At 45.2% G+C, this 23,086-nt stretch overlaps 1 protein-coding gene across 3 annotated transcripts in view; it reads right to left on the reverse strand.

Annotated features, from left to right (window-relative positions):
- Positions 1-65: 65 nt before the first annotated feature.
- LOC115153409 (metal transporter CNNM1) overlaps positions 66-23,086 on the reverse strand; it is a 32,231-nt gene continuing 9,210 nt past the window's right edge. The window contains exons 5-13 of one of the 3 annotated variants that reach the window (XM_029698836.1): positions 17,126-17,266; positions 16,794-16,963; positions 14,826-14,925; positions 9,823-9,971; positions 8,617-8,848; positions 7,654-7,962; positions 7,251-7,334; positions 6,542-6,632; positions 66-2,627 (exon numbers count right to left, since the gene is read on the reverse strand). In XM_029698836.1, the coding sequence (XP_029554696.1) occupies positions 6,553-6,632; positions 7,251-7,334; positions 7,654-7,962; positions 8,617-8,848; positions 9,823-9,971; positions 14,826-14,925; positions 16,794-16,963; positions 17,126-17,266 (1,265 nt within the window). In that variant the 3' untranslated portion in view covers positions 66-2,627; positions 6,542-6,552. Of the gene's footprint in view, positions 2,628-6,541; positions 6,633-7,246; positions 7,335-7,653; positions 7,963-8,616; positions 8,849-9,822; positions 9,972-14,825; positions 14,926-16,793; positions 16,964-17,125; positions 17,267-23,086 lie in introns of those variants that run through there. The other 2 variants (XM_029698838.1, XM_029698837.1) reach the window with 2 other exon arrangements.

The following is a 23,086-nucleotide window of genomic DNA, read 5'->3' on the forward strand; positions in this document are numbered from 1 at the left end:
GTCTCTTATGTGTGTTTCTCATGACATTGGGGATCAGTGCAGAAAGAACACTATCAATACACAAATGGAATTCAGAACAACAAGTCAGATATGAATCTGTGTTCATCTTTTTATTGAGGAGTTCATCGTTTTTAATACATTGGGAGGTCTGATATCCTGAAAACCCTGATATTCTGAAGATCATGTAAACTGTTAAACCATCCCTAAATTAGCACATTCTGGAAAAGAATTAATAAAATGTTCCCTTACATATCCTCCTGTCCCTTAAAATCTATATAAAAGCTATCACTATCTACTGTATCTCTGTCACCCTCACCAAATGTGTTCTCTGAGAGCATGAGGCTGAGAGAGTGCTTGGTTTCTTAGTTCTTTGATTTCAACAGCTCAGCTACTATATTAGTCAGGTCATAAGGGATCCTGTGTGTGTGGGGGGGGGTCCTTCTGTAAAGCAGTTCAGTACTGAATGCATGTGTGTTTGCGTGCGTCAAGGAAGGCAGTGGCTTGACGTCAGACTGCATCACGTCTCCTCCCACCTTCCCTGCAGTGCTCACTTTCCCTTCTGTCTCTCCTTTCCTCTCTCCTGCTCTCTTTCACTACCTTTCTTCTTCCCTCCCACTCACCCTCTCTATGCTCTCAGTAAATCAGTTATCTGTCAGTATTGCGCAATGAAGAGCAACTCAATCCTTGTCCAGCCTAATAGCAGCTAACCAATAGGGAATAGTGATGGTCTCAGGGAGGATCTAGGGAATTATTATTGCTACAGATCAATAGGACAGAGTCCATTGTCTGACCACCTATATAATAAAGGGCACTATAAAATGTAATCTCTCTGTGTACATCTCTAATTCTAGCTATGAACCCCTGTGTACATTGGCATACATTCCTATAAAACAGTATATATATATTTTAATCTGTGCCTGGCTGACTTTACAGGGGTGTCTGTCCTTAAGCATGTTACACTGTCCTGATACTCTGTGCAGCTGTCACCTAATATTACACTCAGGTATTTTATTCTCATGCTTATGTATTGCTTAGCAGTTTTCTATACACTACAACCTCCCATCAAACTACATCTCCACGTCAGCCTGGTCTTTCATAACCACAGGTTTGCGTCATGCTCCTGTCTATAATCAAGCTGAGTACCTAGCCCAAGGCGTTGTCCTTAAATAGGAATATATTCTACTGGGAAAGCAGTAATCAGTAAGCATACACCCAGCTCCTGTGCCACTGTATATAACCAAACACCCCTAGCCTCCAGGCCCCTGTATCTGCAGCCTCTCATCCCAGAAGCTCAGCCCCCAGCCCCCTGTGTTCCTATGCCCTTGCGTGTCCCTGGAGGGGTCTCTTCAAAGAGAATAGTTAACCTGTTATGTTTGCATCTGTAGTAATAGCATGCATGTGGGAGTAACACTTCACTTGGTCATGGGGCTATACACAGATAGGGTGTTACAACTGTTACCTACTGCAATGTCACACTTATGGTGACTGCTTTATGTCATGGTGATATGGAGATGGGACATTTAGTGGGTGTGTATCTATATTATGATGATAAAGGAAATGATATGGCAGGCAGGAGTTGTTCTAGGTACATGCTGTTAAAACAACCTATTCATTACAAATTAATCACCATATTATTATAAATCATTTCGTTTTTGCATCTTTTACATTGGGTTTTGTACACCAGCTTCAAACAGCTGAACATAAAATATATTTGGTTATGGAAAAATATCTCAAAGCGGTTTAGATGGTACAATGATTCTCTACACTACACTTGCTTGTTTTGTCACATACTGAAATTAGGCGATCTTTTAGAATGCTAGCAACCAGTAAATGGCTGAACGATCGCTGTTAAAACAACCTATTCATTACAGGTTACCAATTAATCACCATATTATAAATCAAATGATCAAATATCATCCAATCATCATAAAAATGTCAAATCCTCATATTATCTAATCATAATAAAATACCTGTTCAAATCTAGGTAACACGCAACCTACGTTTTTGGGATTGTGAATATTGCATATCCCTTCTTTATGCTGGCAGGTTTGTTAGTTATTATATGGCTTTTTAAAATCGGATAAAATGTATAGATCTGACAGGACTGGGAGTCAATTGACTTCAATGGAACTAAATGTGTGTGTGTGTGTGTGTGTGTGGTGTTTTTGCTTGAGACTGTTTGTGCATTAAAAAAATCATCCAGTGGCCACATGGGATAAAGAAATGACTGACTGCTCCTTTAAATCAGTATAAAGTCCCCATGGTTGTAGACATTGTGCTTGTTCTCATGGCTGGTGTGTGTTGGCTGTTTCTTCCTTATGTGTCATCAGAACACTGGCAGTGTGGATGGCATTTATATGGCATGACTCCTATCGACCACAGTTGATTGACTGATAGAAGTACCCTATTCTATGATAAGGACAGTTCCCTGTGCAGAAAGCACTTGGTAATAAGAAACAATCATCTGATGGTAGAAGACAGAAATTGTTGTCTTCTTGGTTGAGCAATAAAAAAGATTTAAAAGATGGCTCAGATCTAGACTTGCTATTTCCCTCTTATTTTTCTCTTCATTTAGTTTATTCTTCTTTCTCCTCTTCAGACTCCTCTAGCACAGTAGAGATGGGTGGCTGAAAGGTAACTCAACAGAAACATATAGTAAAGTTAATGAAAGTCATAATGTTTCCGTAGTCTGTTACCCAGCCAGCCTGGAAACACAACGTTGAATTTCATTGAATTCTACATTGGGCATAAATGAGCGTTTCCTCTCACGACCTCTACAAGCCAGAATGTTGAATAAAATTATATTATATTATATTTTAACTTTACCGCTTGTCAATGCGGTCGGTCCTTTTGCAGGTAGGAATGTGAGTCAATATATCCTCAGGAAAGTATAATTACATAAACTTTTCAAAGTGTTGCTAGTGCGTTCAGATTTCTTAGGGTTGGGTCTGGGGAGTGGACAGAGGGTATCCAGGGGTTAGGGTTGGGTCTGGGGAGTGGACAGAGGGTATCCAGGGGTTAGGGTTGGGTCTGGGGAGGGGAGGGGACAGAGGGTATCTAGGATTAGGGTTGGGTCTGGGGAGTGGACAGAGGGTATCTAGGATTAGGTTTGGGTCTGGGGAGGGGACAGAGGGTATCTAGGATTAGGGTTGGGTCTGGGGAGTGGACAGAGGGTATCTAGGATTAGGGTTGGGTCTGGGGAGTGGACAGAGGGTATCTAGGATTAGGGTTGGGTCTGGGGAGTGGACAGAGGGTATCTAGGATTAGGGTTGGGTCTGGGGAGTGGACAGAGGGTATCCAGGATTAGGTTTGGGTCTGGGGAGGGGACAGAGGGTATCCAGGGGTTAGGGTTGGGTCTGGGGAGGGGACAGAGGGTATCTAGGATTAGGTTTGGGTCTGGGGAGTGGACAGAGGGTATCTAGGATTAGGTTTGGGTCTGGGGAGGGGACAGACGGTATGCAGGGTTAGGGTTGGGTCTGGGGAGTGGACAGAGGGTATGCAGGGTTAGGGTTCGGTCTGGGGAGTGGACAGAGGGTATGCAGGGGTAGGGTTGGGTCTGGGGAGTGGGCAGAGGGTATCTAGGATTAGGGTTGGGTCTGGGGAGTGGACAGAGGGTATGCAGGGGTTAGGGTTGGGTCTGGGGAGTGGACAGAGGGTATCTAGGATTAGGGTTGGGTCTGGGGAGGGGACAGAGGGTATCTAGGATTAGGGTTGGGTCTGGGGAGTGGACAGAGGGTATCTAGGATTAGGGTTGGGTCTGGGGAGGGGACAGAGGGTATCCAGGGGTTAGGGTTGGGTCTGGGGAGGGGACAGAGGGTATCCAGGGGTTAGGGTTGGGTCTGGGGAGGGGACAGAGGGTATCTAGGATTAGGGTTGGGTCTGGGGAGGGGACAGAGGGTATGCAGGGGTTAGGGCTGGGTCTGGGGAGTGGACAGAGGGTATCTAGGATTAGGGTTGGGTCTGGGGAGGGGACAGAGGGTATCTAGGATTAGGGTTGGGTCTGGGGAGGGGACAGAGGGTATCTAGGATTAGGGTTGGGTCTGGGGAGGGGACAGAGGGTATGCAGGGATTAGGGTTGGGTCTGGGGAGTGGACAGAGGGTATCTAGGATTAGGGTTGGGTCTGGGGAGGGGACAGAGGGTATGCAGGGGTTAGGGCTGGGTCTGGGGAGTGGACAGAGGGTATCTAGGATTAGGGTTGGGTCTGGGGAGTGGACAGAGGGTATCCAGGGTTAGGTCTGGGGAGGGGACAGAGGGTATGCAGGGGTTAGGGTTGGGTCTGGGGTGTGGACAGAGGGTATCCAGGGTTAGGGTTGGGTCTGGGGAGGGGACAGAGGGTATGCAGGGGTTAGGGTTGGGTCTGGGGAGTGGACAGAGGGTATCTAGGATTAGGGTTGGGTCTGGGGAGTGGACAGAGGGTATCCAGGGTTAGAGTTGGGTCTGGGGAGGGGACAGAGGGTATGCAGGGGTTAGGGTTGGGTCTGGGGAGTGGACAGAGGGTATCTAGGATTAGGTTTGGGTCTGGGGAGGGGACAGACGGTATCCAGGGGTTAGGGTTGGGTCTGGGGAGGGGACAGAGGGTATCTAGGATTAGGGTTGGGTCTGGGGAGTGGACAGAGGGTATCTAGGATTAGGGTTGGGTCTGGGGAGGGGACAGACGGTATCCAGGGGTTAGGGTTGGGTCTGGGGAGTGGACAGACGGTATCCAGGGGTTAGGGTTGGGTCTGGGGAGTGGACAGAGGGTATGCAGGGGTTAGGGTTAGGTCTGGGGAGTGGACAGAGGGTATGCAGGGGTTAGGGTTAGGTCTGGGGAGTGGACAGAGGATATCTAGGATTAGGGTTGGGTCTGGGGAGTGGACAGATGGTATCCAGGGGTTAGGGTTGGGTCTGGGGAGGGGACAGAGGGTATCCAGGGGTTAGGGTTGGGTCTGGGGAGTGGACAGACGGTATCCAGGGGTTAGGGTTGGGTCTGGGGAGTGGACAGACGGTATCCAGGGGTTAGGGTTGGGTCTGGGGAGTGGACAGAGGGTATGCAGGGGTTAGGGTTAGGTCTGGGGAGTGGACAGAGGGTATCTAGGATTAGGGTTGGGTCTGGGGAGTGGACAGACGGTATCTAGGATTAGGTTTGGGTCTGGGGAGGGGACAGAGGGTATCTAGGATTAGGGTTGGGTCTGGGGAGTGGACAGAGGGTATCTAGGATTAGGTTTGGGTCTGGGGAGGGGACAGATGGTATGCAGGGTTAGGGTTGGGTCTGGGGAGTGGACAGAGGGTATCTAGGATTAGGTTTGGGTCTGGGGAGGGGACAGAGGGTATCTAGGATTAGGTTTGGGTCTGGGGAGGGGACAGAGGGTATCTAGGATTAGGGTTGGGTCTGGGGAGTGGACAGAGGGTATCTAGGATTAGGTTTGGGTCTGGGGAGGGGACAGATGGTATGCAGGGTTAGGGTTGGGTCTGGGGAGTGGACAGAGGGTATGCAGGGTTAGGGTTGGGACTGGGGAGTGGACAGAGGGTATGCAGGGGTAGGGTTGGGTCTGGGGAGTGGGCAGAGGGTATGCAGGGGTTAGGGTTGGGTCTGGGGAGGGGACAGACGGTATGCAGGGGTTAGGGTTGGGTCTGGGGAGTGGACAGAGGGTATCTAGGATTAGGGTTGGGTCTGGGGAGTGGACAGACGGTATCTAGGATTAGGGTTGGGTCTGGGGAGGGGACAGAGGGTATCTAGGATTAGGGTTGGGTCTGGGGAGTGGACAGAGGGTATCTAGGATTAGGTTTGGGTCTGGGGAGGGGACAGATGGTATGCAGGGTTAGGGTTGGGTCTGGGGAGTGGACAGAGGGTATCTAGGATTAGGTTTGGGTCTGGGGAGGGGACAGAGGGTATCTAGGATTAGGTTTGGGTCTGGGGAGGGGACAGAGGGTATCTAGGATTAGGGTTGGGTCTGGGGAGTGGACAGAGGGTATCTAGGATTAGGTTTGGGTCTGGGGAGGGGACAGATGGTATGCAGGGTTAGGGTTGGGTCTGGGGAGTGGACAGAGGGTATGCAGGGTTAGGGTTGGGACTGGGGAGTGGACAGAGGGTATGCAGGGGTAGGGTTGGGTCTGGGGAGTGGGCAGAGGGTATGCAGGGGTTAGGGTTGGTTCTGGGGAGGGGACAGACGGTATGCAGGGGTTAGGGTTGGGTCTGGGGAGTGGACAGAGGGTATCTAGGATTAGGGTTGGGTCTGGGGAGTGGGCAGAGGGTATGCAGGGTTAGGGTTCGGTCTGGGGAGTGGACAGACGGTATGCAGGGGTTAGGGTTGTTTCTGGGGAGTGGATAGAGGGTATGCAGGGTTAGGGTTGGGTCTGGGGAGTGGACAGAGGGTATGCAGGGGAGGGTCTGGGGAGTAGACCGTTCAGAGAGAGATCTTGAGGTTCTTGACGTCTATTGACAAGTACTAGAGTCTGGTCCATACCAAACCTCTAACCCAGTTCCCAGTGGGAAGTGAGAGAGAAACAGAGCCGGTCTATTCTCTATCTTTCTCTATGCTAGGTCTTCCCTGCTGTCTCTACCTGGCGTTGTGCTAGGTGGTCACCAATGGCTGCTCCAAGCCTTCCTCCACACTCTTCTCCCCATCCCGGGACTTTTTCCTCTTCTTGTTACCTGGAAGGATAGGACACAGTGTCAAGTTCAAGTTTCAAGTTCGAGTTTTACAATTAGTCATATGTACAGGATACATATGGTATACACCGTCCAATGAAATGCTTACTTGCAGGTTCCTTCTCAACAATGCAACAACAATAAGAAAAGACAAGAATACGAACATATACAAACAATCTCTGCATATGACAAATAACCTTTTCATTTACAATTGAAACATAACATATCAGTTTCGTTTGATTGAAGAATGTAGCACAAAATAACATCATACGAATATTAAAAACAAATCTGTTATCCTGTAATTTCAGAAACCCATTAGCTTATTTGTATTTACACATTTTATATTAGACTCTCTGGAGGAACGTGTGATGCAGCAAGAGATAGAACACAAAGTTATGTTGCTATGATACGCCTGCCGTCACTAGTCTGGCTGACTGTTGGGGCCCACACAGTGTTTAGGTGAGGAATGTTTGTATGTGTGTGTGTTTGTGTAAGGGTGGGTGGGGGGGGGGGGGGGGGGGGGGGGGGTTAGTTGGGCAGAATTAGAAGAAGAATGAATACTGATCTATGGTCAAATGTACAATATGGGGAGGAAAAGCTGGTCCTAGATCACTCACTCACTCAGTTTACGTAGCAGCTTCTTCCCCAGTGTCTCCTCTGAGCCAGATAAAGAACAGATGATATCTAACTCCACAGGAACAGCATCTAGGTGGGAGAGCGAGAGGATGAGAGTGAATGAGAACGAAAGTGGGCAAGGGATTAAAAGAGTTGGCAAGAGAGAGTGTGTGGGTGAGAGAGAGCGAGAGAGAGGGGGAGGGGGAGTAGAGAAATGAGAAGAGCTGCAACCTACAAGACTATAAATAAATACTATTAATTATGCAAACCATGGCCTAGGCACTGTTCGAGGCAATGTTTCCATGGGAGGATTTTTTTTACTTCACTAGACGTGTGAGGACTAAATAATGTTACCACTCATGTATATACCAGCTACAACAGCTTACAACTCTCTCCCTTCTCTCCTCACCGTTCCCTTCTTGGCTTTCCAGCTGGTCTTCCGGAATTTCTACCAGCTGGTCTTCTGGGCGTTCAATTAACCGGTTTTCCGGACGGTCTTCCAGCCAGTCTTTCAGACGGCCTTCGGGCCTGTCTTCCAGACGGTCTTCTGGGCGGTCTTCCTTTCTATCTTCCGGGAGGTCTTCCGGTCTCTCCTCTAGTCGCTCCTCTGGGTGGCCTTCCTGACGGTGTTTTTGTAGGTCCTCTTGGATGTAGGGTATGTCATCCATCCGTAGAAACACAGAATCACTGGGACTCCTCTGTCCGTCTGACTTACTGCCTGCAGAGGGAGACAGAGTACCAAGGTGACCAGCTGGACAGAGGCAGCACCTCAGTGAAGTGGTAGCCCCTTTTCAGTCTCAAAATCTCCCTTCTGTGCATAGAAGTGTGGATCTGAAAGAACCAGATCCATGTCCCATTATCTGCAAAGTGAGGTATTGAGAACCAGGGAGGGGCTAGTCGGCACATGTCTGCATTATGACCAATTCCACACCTTGGTTTAACTCGTCAACCAAGAGGACAGACCACTGATTCCAAGAGAGAGGCCATAGGCTTAGGAGGGCAGGTTAGAGGTTCATACATGCATACTCACAAGCATTATGAGATAAACCAAACCTGATTGGTTTCAGGGCTTACATGATTTTTCAGATACCATCTGGCCTGTACTGTCTGGCATGTCACCCTATGGTGTGTGTGTTCAACTGAAGCAAGAGTCTATTTCAGATGAATCTCCCTTTGGAAGTAAATACTGACAAATGATCAACAAAATGTAGCTATTTATGCCTCAAACTCTGTCTATTTTAGCCTTCTAATCACATCCATTCTGTGTGTCTGACAGAATGAAGATGGGGAAAAAACATATCAAAGACTCTTTAACACCGTCTGTTTGCCACGGTGGTTATGTAACCCACACACACACAAACACTCCACTTACGGACGATGCGGTTTCTCTCGTTGAGCTGTGAGGTGAGTGGTCCAGTGTTGTCCTCTGTGTGTGTGTGTCGTTCCAGGACGGGTCGGAGGTGTGTGTATGTGTGTGTCAGGGGCAGGGCGATGCTGTGGGAGCGGGTCTCAGGGATGGTCGGTCTCCCGTCGGGATCAGGGGTCTGGGGTACACTGTCCATAAGACTGGCTGTTAGAGCATTCTGGTAGTGGTTCCTCGAGATCTAGCAAAGAATAACACACACACGCAAATACTGTATCAACACAAAGTCATCAACACACACCGCAAATACTGTATCAACACAAAGTCATCAACACACCACAAATACAGTATCAACACAGAATCATCAACACACACCGCAAATACAGAATCAACACAAAGTCATCAACACACACCACAAATACAGTATCAATACAAAATCATCAACACACACAGAAAATACAGTATCAACACAAAATCATCAACACACACAGAAAATACAGTATCAACACAAAATCATCAACACACACCGCAAATACAGTATCAACAAAGTCATCAACACACACCACAAATACAGTATCAACACAGAATCATCAACACACACAGAAAATACAGTATACACACAAAATCATCAACACACACCGCAAATACAGTATCAACACAAAATCATCAACACACACCACAAAAACAGCATCAACACAAAATCATCAACACACACCACAAAAACAGCATCAACACAAAATCATCGACAAACACGGCAAATACACATGCACGCCACGCACACACACATGCACAGATGCACACACACCACCAAGCTGTTTCTCTATGTAAACGTAAAAGTTACAGTCTGTGTGTGCTAGCAACCTTCTTCCTGGAACTATATTAATGACCTTGGGGGGGATATGAGGGAGTGTGTACTTAGGATGTACATCCATCACTTTAAGTCTAAATGATTCATACTGAAAATGGAGCTCATTTATCACCAATGATTAAAGCTAAAACAGACAGGTTAAAAGGAAAACAGGGAGGGAAGGAGAGAGAGAGAAGGATGGAGGGAGGGAGAGGGAGAGAGGATGTGTCTGTGTTCAGTCAAAATAAGTGGGATTAAGACTTTTCAAAGGGAAATGGAAATTAGTAGCGGTATGGGATCTGGGTAGTTAGGAGTTTAGAGGTATTTTAAGTTTGTGTGTGTATGCGTGTGTGTGTGTGGGTGTATACCTTTATAATCTGTAGGTCAGTGAGTTGTCTGACAGAGAAGTCAGGTAGGTAGACTGCTCCCCCTCCTATACTCAGTTGACCCGCACTGCCTCCTGATAGGACAGACTCTGACTGGTTCAACCCACTGCTACCAGAACCAAACCTGTTGACTGGAGATGAGTTTGATTAGATTCTGTCTCTTATTTCTGATGATTAATGCTCCAGACCACACTTGAGCGTCTGAAACTAGATAGAAAGTATTAGAAATTATAAATAACTGCCCTTTCTCTGGCCCACAAATAGATTTTTACTCGGGTTGGGTAGATTACTTTCTAAATGTTATCTGTTACAGTTACTAGTTACCTGTACAACATTTTTATCAGTAACGTAACTTTTGGATTACCCAAACTCAATAACGTAATCTGATTACTTTCCCCTTAAAATGCATTAGAACAAGACAAAAATGATCTATCAAACACATTTGTTGTGTCATCATAGTGGTCTCTGACTTGTGGTTAGACTCGCTCAGGTGGATAAAAAACTTGAACTTGCTCAATTTTTCAATGCTGAATTGAATGTCATTGAGAAAAACAGATAGGTGTCATATTTTTTTTCTCCTCGCAAACATCCTTTCTGAAGTAATCCAGGAAGTAATCATCTAGTTTTTCAGAAGTATCTTTAACCTCATTACAGTATTTTTGCTGGTAACATAACTGATTACAGACAGTTACAGTTTTTTTGTAGTCAGATAACATGTAACTGATTCCATGTAATCAGTTACTCCCCAACCCTGATTTTGACAAATAAATCAGTCCCCAAAAACTCAGTGTGGCCCTCCATTGAATTTCAAAATGCCGATATGACCCAATAACCAAACATTTTTGCCCACCCCTGACATACACACACACACAAATGCTCGCTCACGTGCACGTCACTGGGCTGGTCCTCTTGTGTCTGCTTATCAGTGTGTTATATCACACAGGTCAGGACATGTCTTTCCACTACATTTTTTTTTAAACAGCTTTAATTGCTGGAGTTACATAGTTTCCACTGCAGCTTCTCCCACAGATTCAAAAGAAAATGAATAGTGAATTTTGCACACACATACAGTGCCTTTAGAAAGTATTCACAGCCCTTTACTTTTTCCACACTAATATATTTTGATTAGATAAGTATTCAACCCCCTGAGTCAATACATGTTAGAATCACCTTTGCCAGTGATTAGAGCTGTGAGTCTTTCTTGGTAAGTCTATAAGAACTTTGCACACCTTGATTGTACCATACTTGCACCTTATTCTTTTGAAAATTCTTCAAGCTCAAGTTGGTTGTTGATCAATGCTAGACAGCCATTTTCAAGTCTTGCCATAGATTTTCAAGCCGATTTAAGTCAAAACTGTGTCTAGGCCACTCAGGAACATACAATGTCGTCTTGGTAAGCAACTCCAGTGTATATTTGGCCTTGTTTTAGGTTATTGTCCTGCTGAAAGGTGGATTTGTCTCCCAGTGTCTGTTGGAGAGCAGACTGAACCAGGTTTTCTAAGATTTCGCCTGGGCTTATATCTATTCTGTTTCTTTTTATCCTAAAAAACTCCCTAGCCCTTGCCGATGACAAGCATACCCATAACATGATGCAGCCACCACTATACTTGAAATGAAGAGTGGTACTCAGTGATGTGTTGTGTTGGATTTGCCCCAAACATAACGCTTTGTATTCAGGTCATAACGTTCATTTCTTTGCCACATTTTTTGCAGTATTACTTTAGTGCCTTACAGGATACATGTTTTGAATATTTTTATTCTGTACAGGCTTCCCTCTTTTTCACTCTGTCATTTAGGTTAGTATTGTGGAGTAACTACAATGTTGTTGAGCCATCCTCAGTTCTACCATCACAGCCGTTAAACTCTGTAACTGTTTTAAAGTCATCATTGGCCTTATGGTGAAATCCCTGAACGGTTTCCTTCCTCTCCTGCTACTGAGTTAGGAAGGACGCCTGTATCTTTGTAGTGACTGGGTGTATTGATGCAAATGTTTACTCCTGAACTTATTTAGGCTTGCCATAACAAAGAGGCTGAATACTTATTGACTGTTCCCTCAAATGTTTTTGTAGGTTACTGTGGCTATTTGATCGTAATGTACAGTGCCGTCGGAAAGTATTCAGACCTCTTCATTTTTTCCACATTTTGTTATGTTACAGCCTTATTGACAAAGCAAAAATAGGTTTTTAGACATTGTTACAAATGTATTTTTAAAAAACAGAAAAATAACATTTACATTTTCAGACCCTTTACTCAGTACTTTGTTGAAGCACCTTTGGCAGCGATTACAGCCTCGAGTCTTCTTGGGCATGACGCTACAAGCTTGGCACACCTGTATTTGGGGAGTTCCTCCCATTCTGCTCTGCAGATCCTCTCAAGATCTGTCAGGTTGGATGGGGAGCATCGCTGCACAGTTATTTTCAAAGATGTTTGATCGGGTTCAAATCCGGGCTCTGGCCACTCAAGGACATTCAGAAACGTGTCCCGAAGCCAGTCCTGCGTTGCCACTCCTCTGTTGTTTGGCTGTGTGCTTAGGGTCATTGTCCTATTTGAGGGTGAATCTTCGCCCCCAGTCTGAGGTCCTGAGCAGGTTCACATCAAGGATCTCTCTGTACTTTACTCTGTTCATCTTTCCTCCGATCCTGACTAGTCTCCCAGAGTGAGTGGTGGAGTGCTGCAGAGATGGTTGTCCTTCTGGAAGGTTCTCTCATCTCCACAGAGGAACTCTGGAGCTCTGTCAGAGTGACCATCGGGTTCTTGGTCACCTCCCTGACCAAGGCCCTTCTCCCCTGATTGCTCAGTTTGGCCGGGCAACCAGCTCTAGGAAGAGTCTTGGTGGTTCCAAACTTCTTCCATTTAAGAATGATGGAGGCCACTGTGTTCTTACGGGGACCTTCAATGCTGCAGAAGTGTTTTGGTACACTTCCCCAGATCAAACAATTCCTTCGACCTCATGGCTTGGTTTTGCTCTGGCATGCAATGTCAACTGTTGGTCCTTATGTGTGTGCCTTTCCAAATCATGTCCATTTTGGTGAATTTACCACAGCTGGAATCCAATCAAGTTGTAGAAACATATCAAGGATGATCAATGGAAACAGGATGCACCTGAGCTCAATTTCGAGTCTCATTGCAAAAGGTCTGAATACTTATGTAAATAAAAATAGTTTTTGCTTTGTCATTTTGGGGTTTTGTTTGTAGATTGTTTGTAGAAAAAAAGTAATCAATTTTAGAATAAGGCTGTAACGTAACAAAATGTGGAAAAAGTGAACGGGTCTGAATACTTTCCAAATGCACTGTAGGCCTACCAGAGTGGCCTACCATCAACAATAATGGAGAAAATGCATCCCAAAACATTTTAACATGGAAATAGTTGTTCTATCATTCAGCCTACAGTAGCAGCCAATGTGTCGTGTTCAATGTAGGCCTACATTCCATGAGACTTTGAAAAAAACAACATGCAGTGCTTGACATTAACCTGTTTATCCACTTGTCCTTCAGACAAGGAGGTGATTGAAAATCTTGTTGTGATGTTTGATGCAAGAAACCACTTTACAAAATAAAACACCATTATTACAGATAATCAGACAAATTATGCTCCCCTCTGCCTACTGGCTACTTGCTTATTCAAGCCTGTCTCAAAATACAACACTGCCACTTTAAGACAAAATCAATGCTCTTTACCTGACTCGCTTTTCAAAGATGTTAACTCACTAACTAGCAAAGATACTAACAAAATGTGCACGTGGCTACATGCAGCTCTCGCTTTGATCTCAAAACAAGGGCATCTACTCACGACCGCTCATGCTGTAATCACAGTCCAGTTCAAAGTAAATGGTGCATATCCATATTTGGCAATGGTCTATGTGCATATAGGCCTACTGCAGCTCTGATTGTTTATGCCGCACCGGTCTGTGTAGAGTATGGGCTGAGTAGTGCGTGTCAATGCAATACAATCCTACTCCGATGTGTTCTGCCTACAACAAAATATTTTACATAGTTTGTTTTGTTTCGGTATGTTGCATTGAAAGTGGCTAATATTGCGTTGATTCGATCACAATTGCCACAGTAAAGGGAAATATTGATAGTGTTAACAGGGAAAACTCTTGAACAGTTGTCACCAACCTTTTCTGAATCAAGATCACTTTGAGTCAAAATGCAAGCCGAGATCTACCGCTCAGATTTTTTTTAACATGACTTAAAAAACATAAGCCTATGCAACAATTAAAAACAGTATTGTAGCAATGAGGTTTGTGCAGTAAGCTATAGGCCCAATACGTTACCACCGCATATCGGATTTGCTTGAATTGCACTGCCAATGCATTGTTCAGACATTTTTTTAAATTATATTTAGGTAGGCTATATGATCACACCGGTAATAGATCCGTTGTTGTATTACTTGTGAAGCACAACTGAGTGAGCATACATATAAATAATTTGCTTTTTATTTTACTGGGCTGATGGTGCCTGCATCTGATGGTCAGTCTCAGCGAAGGGAGAGAGCAGCAGACTGAGCGTCCGTCTCTCAACATCCCTCCGCTCTCCCTTTCCTCCACTGACACTGACCAAAAAAGCACACTGTCTTCCAGCTGATGGCGAAACTCGAGTTGCACTACATGATTTCTGCCTCATGCACAAATTCTTGTTGTTAGTCCTATAAACAAAGGAAGTGAAATATTCCTTGATAATATTAACAACAACACAAGCCTATAGATACACTTTGCTACTCATTCATTACTGCTGCAGTGCTTGTTGTAGGTCTGAGTGGAAATAGGAAGAACACACATTTTATGATTTATAAAAGTGTTGAACACAGTGTTGACAGTGCTGAGTAAGAACTTATCTTTGCTGTATTCGTTGACAGTCTCTCTCTAGTCATCGTTTTAAACATTTTGAAATCTCAAATTCTGCATTATCATCAACAACATCATAATCACTAACACCCACTGTTAAAATCCCATTGTGTGTTGTTGGGGCCATGGGTTATTTACCTATAGGTAGTGGTGGTATGAGGGCTGGCATGCCATAGTAGGAGAAAGCTCCGTTCTCAAAACGAAGAGCCTCCTTACCAATCTCCACCTCCACTTTACCCTGCAATGACATAACACACAGACAGACTAATAAACACCCAAGTTTCCATAGATTTCCAATATGTAACTTTTAAAAATAACCAGTAGTTTTACAACCCTAGCTGTGTATCTGTGGATCCTGGACAGTGTAGTGTCAGTGTCTATGGTGCGTATCTGTAGATCCAGGACAGTGTAGTGTCAGTGTCTATGGTGTGTATGTGTAGATCCAGGACAGTGTAGTATCAGTGTGTATGGTGTGTATGTGTAGATCCAGGACAGTGTAGTGTCAGTGTCTATGGTGCGTATCTGTAGATCCAGGACAGTGTAGTGTCAGTGTCTATGGTGTGTATGTGTAGATCCAGGACAGTGTAGCGTCAGTGTGTATGGTGTGTATCTGTAGATCCAGGACAGTGTAGTATCAGTGTGTATGGTGTGTGTCTGTAGAACCAGGACAGTATAGCATCAGTGTTTATGGTGTGTATCTGTAGATCCAGGACAGTGTAGTATCAGCGTGTATGGTGTGTGTCTGTAGATCCAGGACAGTATAGTATCAGTGTGTATGGTGTGTATCTGTAGATCCAGGACAGTGTAGTATCAGTGTGTATGGTGTGTGTCTGTAGAACCAGGACAGTATAGCATCAGTGTTTATGGTGTATATCTGTAGATCCAGGACAGTGTAGTATCAGTGTGTATGGTGTGTGTCTGTAGATCCAGGACAGTATAGTATCAGTGTCTATGGTGTGTATCTGTAGATCCAGGACAGTATAGTGTCAGTGTGTATGGTGTGTATCTGTAGATCCAGGACAGTGTAGTGTCAGTGTCTATGGTGTGTACGTGTAGATCCAGGACAGTGTAGTATAAGTGTGTATGGTGTGTGTCTGTAGAACCAGGACAGTGTAGTATCAGTGTGTATGGTGTGTGTCTGTAGAACCAGGACAGTGTAGTATAAGTGTGTATGGTGTGTGTCTGTAGAACCAGGACAGTGCAGTATCAGTGTGTATGGTGTGTGTCTGTAGAACCAGGACAGTGTAGTATAAGTGTGTATGGTGTGTGTCTGTAGAACCAGGACAGTGTAGTATCAGTGTGTATGTTGTGTGTCTGTAGAACCAGGACAGTGTAATATCAGTGTGTATGGTGTGTGTCTGTAGAACCAGGACAGTGTAGTATCAGTGTGTATGGTGTGTGTCTGTAGATCCAGGACAGTGTAGTATCAGTGTGTATGGTGTGTGTCTGTAGAACCAGGACAGTATAGCATCAGTGTTTATGGTGTATATCTGTAGATCCAGGACAGTGTAGTATCAGTGTGTATGGTGTGTGTCTGTAGATCCAGGACAGTATAGTATCAGTGTCTATGGTGTGTATCTGTAGATCCAGGACAGTATAGTGTCAGTGTGTATGGTGTGTATCTGTAGATCCAGGACAGTGTAGTGTCAGTGTCTATGGTGTGTACGTGTAGATCCAGGACAGTGTAGTATAAGTGTGTATGGTGTGTGTCTGTAGAACCAGGACAGTGTAGTATCAGTGTGTATGGTGTGTGTCTGTAGAACCAGGACAGTGTAGTATAAGTGTGTATGGTGTGTGTCTGTAGAACCAGGACAGTGCAGTATCAGTGTGTATGGTGTGTGTCTGTAGAACCAGGACAGTGTAGTATAAGTGTGTATGGTGTGTGTCTGTAGAACCAGGACAGTGTAGTATCAGTGTGTATGGTGTGTGTCTGTAGAACCAGGACAGTGTAATATCAGTGTGTATGGTGTGTGTCTGTAGAACCAGGACAGTGTAGTATCAGTGTGTATGGTGTGTGTCTGTAGAACCAGGACAGTGTAATATCAGTGTGTACGATGTGTGTCTGTAGAACCAGGACAGAGAACTATAAGTGTGTTTGGTGTGTACCTGTAGAACCAGGACAAAGTAATCGACAGGTTTGTTCCTCATATACAGGAAGTGCTGTGGTGCTTGTTTGTTCTTTCTGTCAAACTTTAGTTCCTGAACAACACTGGGGTGTTTGATCAGACGAAGGAGAATCTTCTCAGAGAGATGACACGGCCTGAAGGGCTCCACTTCTAGAAAGAAAAAAAGAAAGAAAGAAAGAAAGAAAGAAAGAAAGAAAGAAAGAAAGAAAGAAAGAGTGGGTGAATAGAAAACATTGTAAAGCGTGAGTACACACACAGATGCACATACACGCACACAAACACATCCATCCACCCCACACACAGAGGTCCTACCTGTGGCCAGGAAGCGGTGTGTAGCAAGCAGCAGCTGAGGAGACATCTTCACCTTCATCTCGTTCTCTGTCAGATTAAAGATGGAGAAGTCGTGTTGCTTCCTCTCATGGTGAGACACGCGTCTCTTAGTCCTCTTATCAACTAGGGAACAATTAAGCAATTAACCAATCAATTAACCAATTAACCATCCATCAATTAATCAATCAATTACATTTTTTATTTACACAGTTATTTATCACAGAACACAAACTTTTTTTTTTATTGTTCCAGAAACATCTAATGAAAAAATACACACCCCCAACTCACTAATCTGTTTTTAATCAGACAATCCCTCATCTGGGGAGATTGATGAATAGCCTTAGATTGGATTGGTAATATGATGTTCAGATTGTGTTAAATAGTAAGGCTTCAGTATGAGCAGCTGGTGTTATACTGAGGCCTGCGGTGCAGTCACTGAGATTTGCTGCACTGTGCTATATTTAACATACACGCACACACAAGCACACACATACAGCGTTGTGATGACTGGTCTAATGTATGATTGAAGTCTGGTGTCCAACACACACAGCGTTGTGATGACTGGTCTAATGTATGAATGAGTCTGGTGTCTGACACACACAGCGTTGTGATGACTGGTCTAATGTATGAATGAGTCTGGTGTCTGACACACACAGCGTTGTGATGACTGGTCTAATGTATGAATGAAGTCTGGTGTCTGACACATACAGCGTTGTGATGACTGGTCTAATGTATGATTGAAGTCTGGTGTCCAACACACACAGCGTTGTGATGACTGGTCTAATGTATGAATGAGTCTGGTGTCTGACACACACAGCGTTGTGATGACTGGTCTAATGTATGAATGAAGTCTGGTGTCTGACACACACAGCGTTGTGATGACTGGTCTAATGTATGAATGAAGTCCGGTGTCTGACACACACAGCGTTGTGATGACTGGTCTAATGTATGAATGAAGTCCGGTGTCTGACACACACAGCGTTGTGATGACTGGTCTAATGTATGAATGAAGTCTGGTGTCTGACACACACAGCGTTGTGATGACTGGTCTAATGTATGAATGAAGTCCGGTGTCTGACACACACAGCGTTGTGATGACTGGTCTAATGTATGAATGAAGTCCGGTGTCTGACACACACAGCGTTGTGATGACTGGTCTAATGTATGAATGAAGTCTGGTGTCTGACACACACAGCGTTGTGATGACTGGTCTAATGTATGAATGAAGTCTGGTGTCTGACACACACAGCGTTGTGATGACTGGTCTAATGTATGAATGAAGTCTGGTGTCTGACACACACAGCGTTGTGATGACTGGTCTAATGTATGAATGAAGTCTGGTGTCTGACACACACAGCGTTGTGATGACTGGTCTAATGTATGATTGAAGTCTGGTGTCTGACACACACAGCGTTGTGATGACTGGTCTAATGTATGATTGAAGTCTGGTGTCTGACACACACAGCGTTGTGATGACTGGTCTAATGTATGAATGAAGTCTGGTGTCTGACACACACAGCGTTGTGATGACTGGTCTAATGTATGAATGAAGTCCGGTGTCCGACACACACAGCGTTGTGATGACTGGTCTAATGTATGAATGAAGTCTGGTGTCTGACACACACAGCGTTGTGATGACTGGTCTAATGTATGAATGAAGTCCGGTGTCTGACACACACAGCGTTGTGATGACTGGTCTAATGTATGAATGAAGTCTGGTGTCCGACACACACAGCGTTGTGATGACTGGTCTAATGTATGAATGAAGTCCGGTGTCTGACACACACAGCGTTGTGATGACTGGTCTAATGTATGAATGAAGTCCGGTGTCTGACACACACAGCGTTGTGATGACTGGTCTAATGTATGAATGAAGTCCGGTGTCCGACACACACAGCGTTGTGATGACTGGTCTAATGTATGAATGAAGTCTGGTGTCTGACACACACAGCGTTGTGATGACTGGTCTAATGTATGAATGAAGTCTGGTGTCTGACACACACAGCGTTGTGATGACTGGTCTAATGTATGAATGAAGTCTGGTGTCTGACACACACAGCGTTGTGATGACTGGTCTAATGTATGAATGAAGTCTGGTGTCTGACACACACAGCGTTGTGATGACTGGTCTAATGTATGAATGAAGTCCGGTGTCTGACACACACAGCGTTGTGATGACTGGTCTAATGTATGAATGAAGTCTGGTGTCCGACACACACAGCGTTGTGATGACTGGTCTAATGTATGAATGAAGTCCGGTGTCTGACACACACAGCGTTGTGATGACTGGTCTAATGTATGAATGAAGTCCGGTGTCCGACACACACAGCGTTGTGATGACTGGTCTAATGTATGAATGAGTCTGGTGTCTGACACACACAGCGTTGTGATGACTGGTCTAATGTATGATTGAAGTCTGGTGTCTGACACACACAGCGTTGTGATGACTGGTCTAATGTATGAATGAAGTCTGGTGTCTGACACACACAGCGTTGTGATGACTGGTCTAATGTATGAATGAAGTCCGGTGTCTGACACACACAGCGTTGTGATGACTGGTCTAATGTATGAATGAAGTCCGGTGTCTGACACACACAGCGTTGTGATGACTGGTCTAATGTATGAATGAAGTCCGGTGTCTGACACACACAGCGTTGTGATGACTGGTCTAATGTATGAATGAAGTCCGGTGTCTGACACACACAGCGTTGTGATGACTGGTCTAATGTATGAATGAAGTCTGGTGTTTGACACACACAGCGTTGTGATGACTGGTCTAATGTGCGAATGAAGTCTAGTGTCCGATTTATGCAGCTATTAGCATGTGCATATTTTATATTTTTGCATTGGTAATCGCGACGCCCACTGAATGCCCATCTGCTAGCCTGCTATTGGACTGTTAGCTGAATAGATCCATCGGCCAATTTCTTGGGCCACTATACCTATTTTGCCAATTGGACTTGGACCCCTCTACTACTCGGAGCCCTACTAATCCATCACGACTGGTCTATCGACGACACTGCACAAGGAGGCTAAAACAGACTTTCCTCTGTCGCGACGTCCCTCTAAGGCTCTTCTGCTAGCTTGCTAGCCCCGGCCTGCTAGCTGTCTGAATCGCCGTGTCTCCAGCCAGCCCAACCACTCACTGGACCCCTATTGATCACCTGGCTACGCATGACTCTCCCTAATATCAATATGCCTTGTCCATTACTGTCCTGGTTAGTGATTATTGTCTTATTTCACTGTAGAGCCTCTAGCCTTGCTCAATATGCCTTAACCAACCATTTAGTTCCACCTCCCACATATGCGGTGACATCACCTGGTTTAAACGTCTCTAGAGACAATATCTCTCTCATCAATACGCAATGCCTAGGTTTACCTCCAATGTACTCACATCCTACCATACCTTTGTCTGTACATTATACCTTGAATCTACTCTATTGCACCCAGAAACCTGCTCCTTTTACTCTCTGTTCCGGACATACTAGACGACCAGTTCTTATAGCCTTTAGCTGTACCCTTATCCTACTCCTCCTCTGTTCCTCTGGTGATGTAGAGGTTAATCCAGGCCCTGCAGTGCCTAGCTCCACTCCTATTCCCCAGGTGCTCTCATTTGTTGACTTCTGTAACCGTAAAAGCCTTGGTTTCATGCATGTTAAAATTAGAAGCCTCCTCCCTAAGTTTGTTTTATTCACTGCTTTAGCACACTCTGCCAACCCGAATGTCCTAGCCATGTCTGAATCCTGGCTTAGGAAGACCACCAAAAACCCTGAAATTTCCATCCCTAACTATAACATTTTCCGACAAGATAGAACTGCCAAAGGGGGAGGTGTTGCAATCTACTGCAGAGATAGCCTGCAGAGTTCTGTTTTACTATCCAGGTCTGTACTCAAACAATTCGAGCTTCTACTTTTAAAAATCCACCTTTCCAGAAACAAGTCTCTCACCGTTGCCGCTTGCTATAGACCACCCTCTGCCCCCAGCTGTGCCCTGGACACCATATGTGAATTGATTGCCTCCCCATCTATCTTCAGAGCTCGTGCTGCTAGGTGACCTAAACTGGGACATGCTTAACACCCCGGCCATCCTACAATCTACGCTTGATGCCCTAAAGCTCACACAAATTATCCATGAACCCACCAGGCACAACCCGAAATCCGTAAACACGGGCACCCTCATAGATATCATCCTAACCAACTTGCCCTCCAAATACACCTCTGCTGTTTTCAACCAAGATCTCAGCAATGACTGCCTCATTGCCTGCCTCCGTAATAGGTCTGCGGTCAAATGACCACCCCTCATCACTGTCAAACGCTCCCTAAAACACTTCAATGAGCAGGCCTTTCTTATCGACCTGAAAGGATAATGGAAGGATAATGACCTCATCCCGTCAGTAGAGGATGCCTGGTTATTCTTTAAAAGCGCCTTCCTCACCATCTTAAATAATGCCCCATTCAAAAAATGTAGAACCAGGAACAGATATAGCCCTTGGTTCTTTCCAGACCTGACTGCCCTTGACCAGCACAAAAACATCCTGTGGCGTTCTGCATTAGCATCGAATAGCCCCCGTGATATGCAACTTTTCAGGGAAGTTAGGAACCAATATACAAAGACAGTTAGGAAAGCTAAGGCTAGCTTTTTCAAGCAGAAATTTGTATCCTGTAGCACAAACTCAAAAATGTCCTGGGACACTGTAAAGTTCATGGAGAATAAGAGCACCTCCTCCCAGCTGCCCACTGCGCCGAGGCTAGGAAACACTGTCACCACCGATAAATCCACTATAATTGAGAATTTCAATAAGCATTTTTCTACGCGTGACCATGCTTTCCACCTGGCTACCCCTACCCCAGTCAACAGCCCTGCACCCCCCACAGCAACTCGCCCAAGACTCCCCATTTCTCCTTCAACCAAATCCAAATAGCTGATGTTCGGAAATTGCTGCAAAATCTGGACCCCTACAAATCAGCCGGGCTAGACAATCTGGACCCTCTCTTCCTAAAATGATCTGCCGAAATTGTTGCAACCCCTTTTACTAGCCTGTTCAACCTCTCTTTCGTATCGTCTGAGATTTCCAAAGATTGGAAAGCTTCCGCGTTCCTCCCCCTCTTCAAAGGGGAAGACACTCTAGGCCCAAACTTCTACAGACCTATGTCTATCCTACCCTGCCTTTCTAAGGTCTTCGAACGCCAAGTTAACAAACAGATTACCAACCATTTCGAATCCCACCGTACCTTCTCCGCTATGCAATCTAGTTTCAGTGCTGGTCATGGGTGCACCTCAGCCACGCTCAAGGTCCTAAATGATATCATAACCGCCATCGATAAGAGACATTACTGTGCAGCCATATTCATTGACCTGGCCAAGGCTTTCGACTCTGTCAATCACCACATTCTTATCGGCAGACTCAACAGCCTTGGTTTCTCAAATGATTGCCTCGCCTGGTTCACCAACTACTTCTCTGATAGAGTTCAGTGTGTCAAATCGGAGGGCCTGTTGTCCGGACCTCTGGCAGTCTCTATGGGGGTGCCACAGGGTTCAATTCTCGGGCCGACTCTCTTCTCTGAATACATCAATGATGTCGCTCTTGCTGCTGGTGATTCTCTGATCCACCTCTACGCAGACGCCACCATTCTGTATTCTTCTGGTCCTTCTTTGGACACTGTGTTAACGAACCTCCAGACGAGCTTCAATGCAATACAACTCTCCTTCCTTGGCCTCCAACTGCTCTTAAATGCAAGTAAAACTAAATGCATGCTCTTCAACTGATCGCTGCCCACACCTGCCCACCCGTCCAGCATCACTACTCTGGACAGTTCTGACTTAGAATATGTGGACAACTACAAATACCTAGGTTTCTGGTTAGACTGTAAACTCTCCTTCCAGACTGACATTAAGCATCTCCAATCCAAAATTAAATCTAGAATCGTCTTCCTATTTCGTAAC

The sequence above is a fragment of the Salmo trutta genome, chromosome 18, assembly GCF_901001165.1.
Source record: "Salmo trutta chromosome 18, fSalTru1.1, whole genome shotgun sequence".
NCBI classification, from domain to species: domain Eukaryota; kingdom Metazoa; phylum Chordata; class Actinopteri; order Salmoniformes; family Salmonidae; genus Salmo; species Salmo trutta.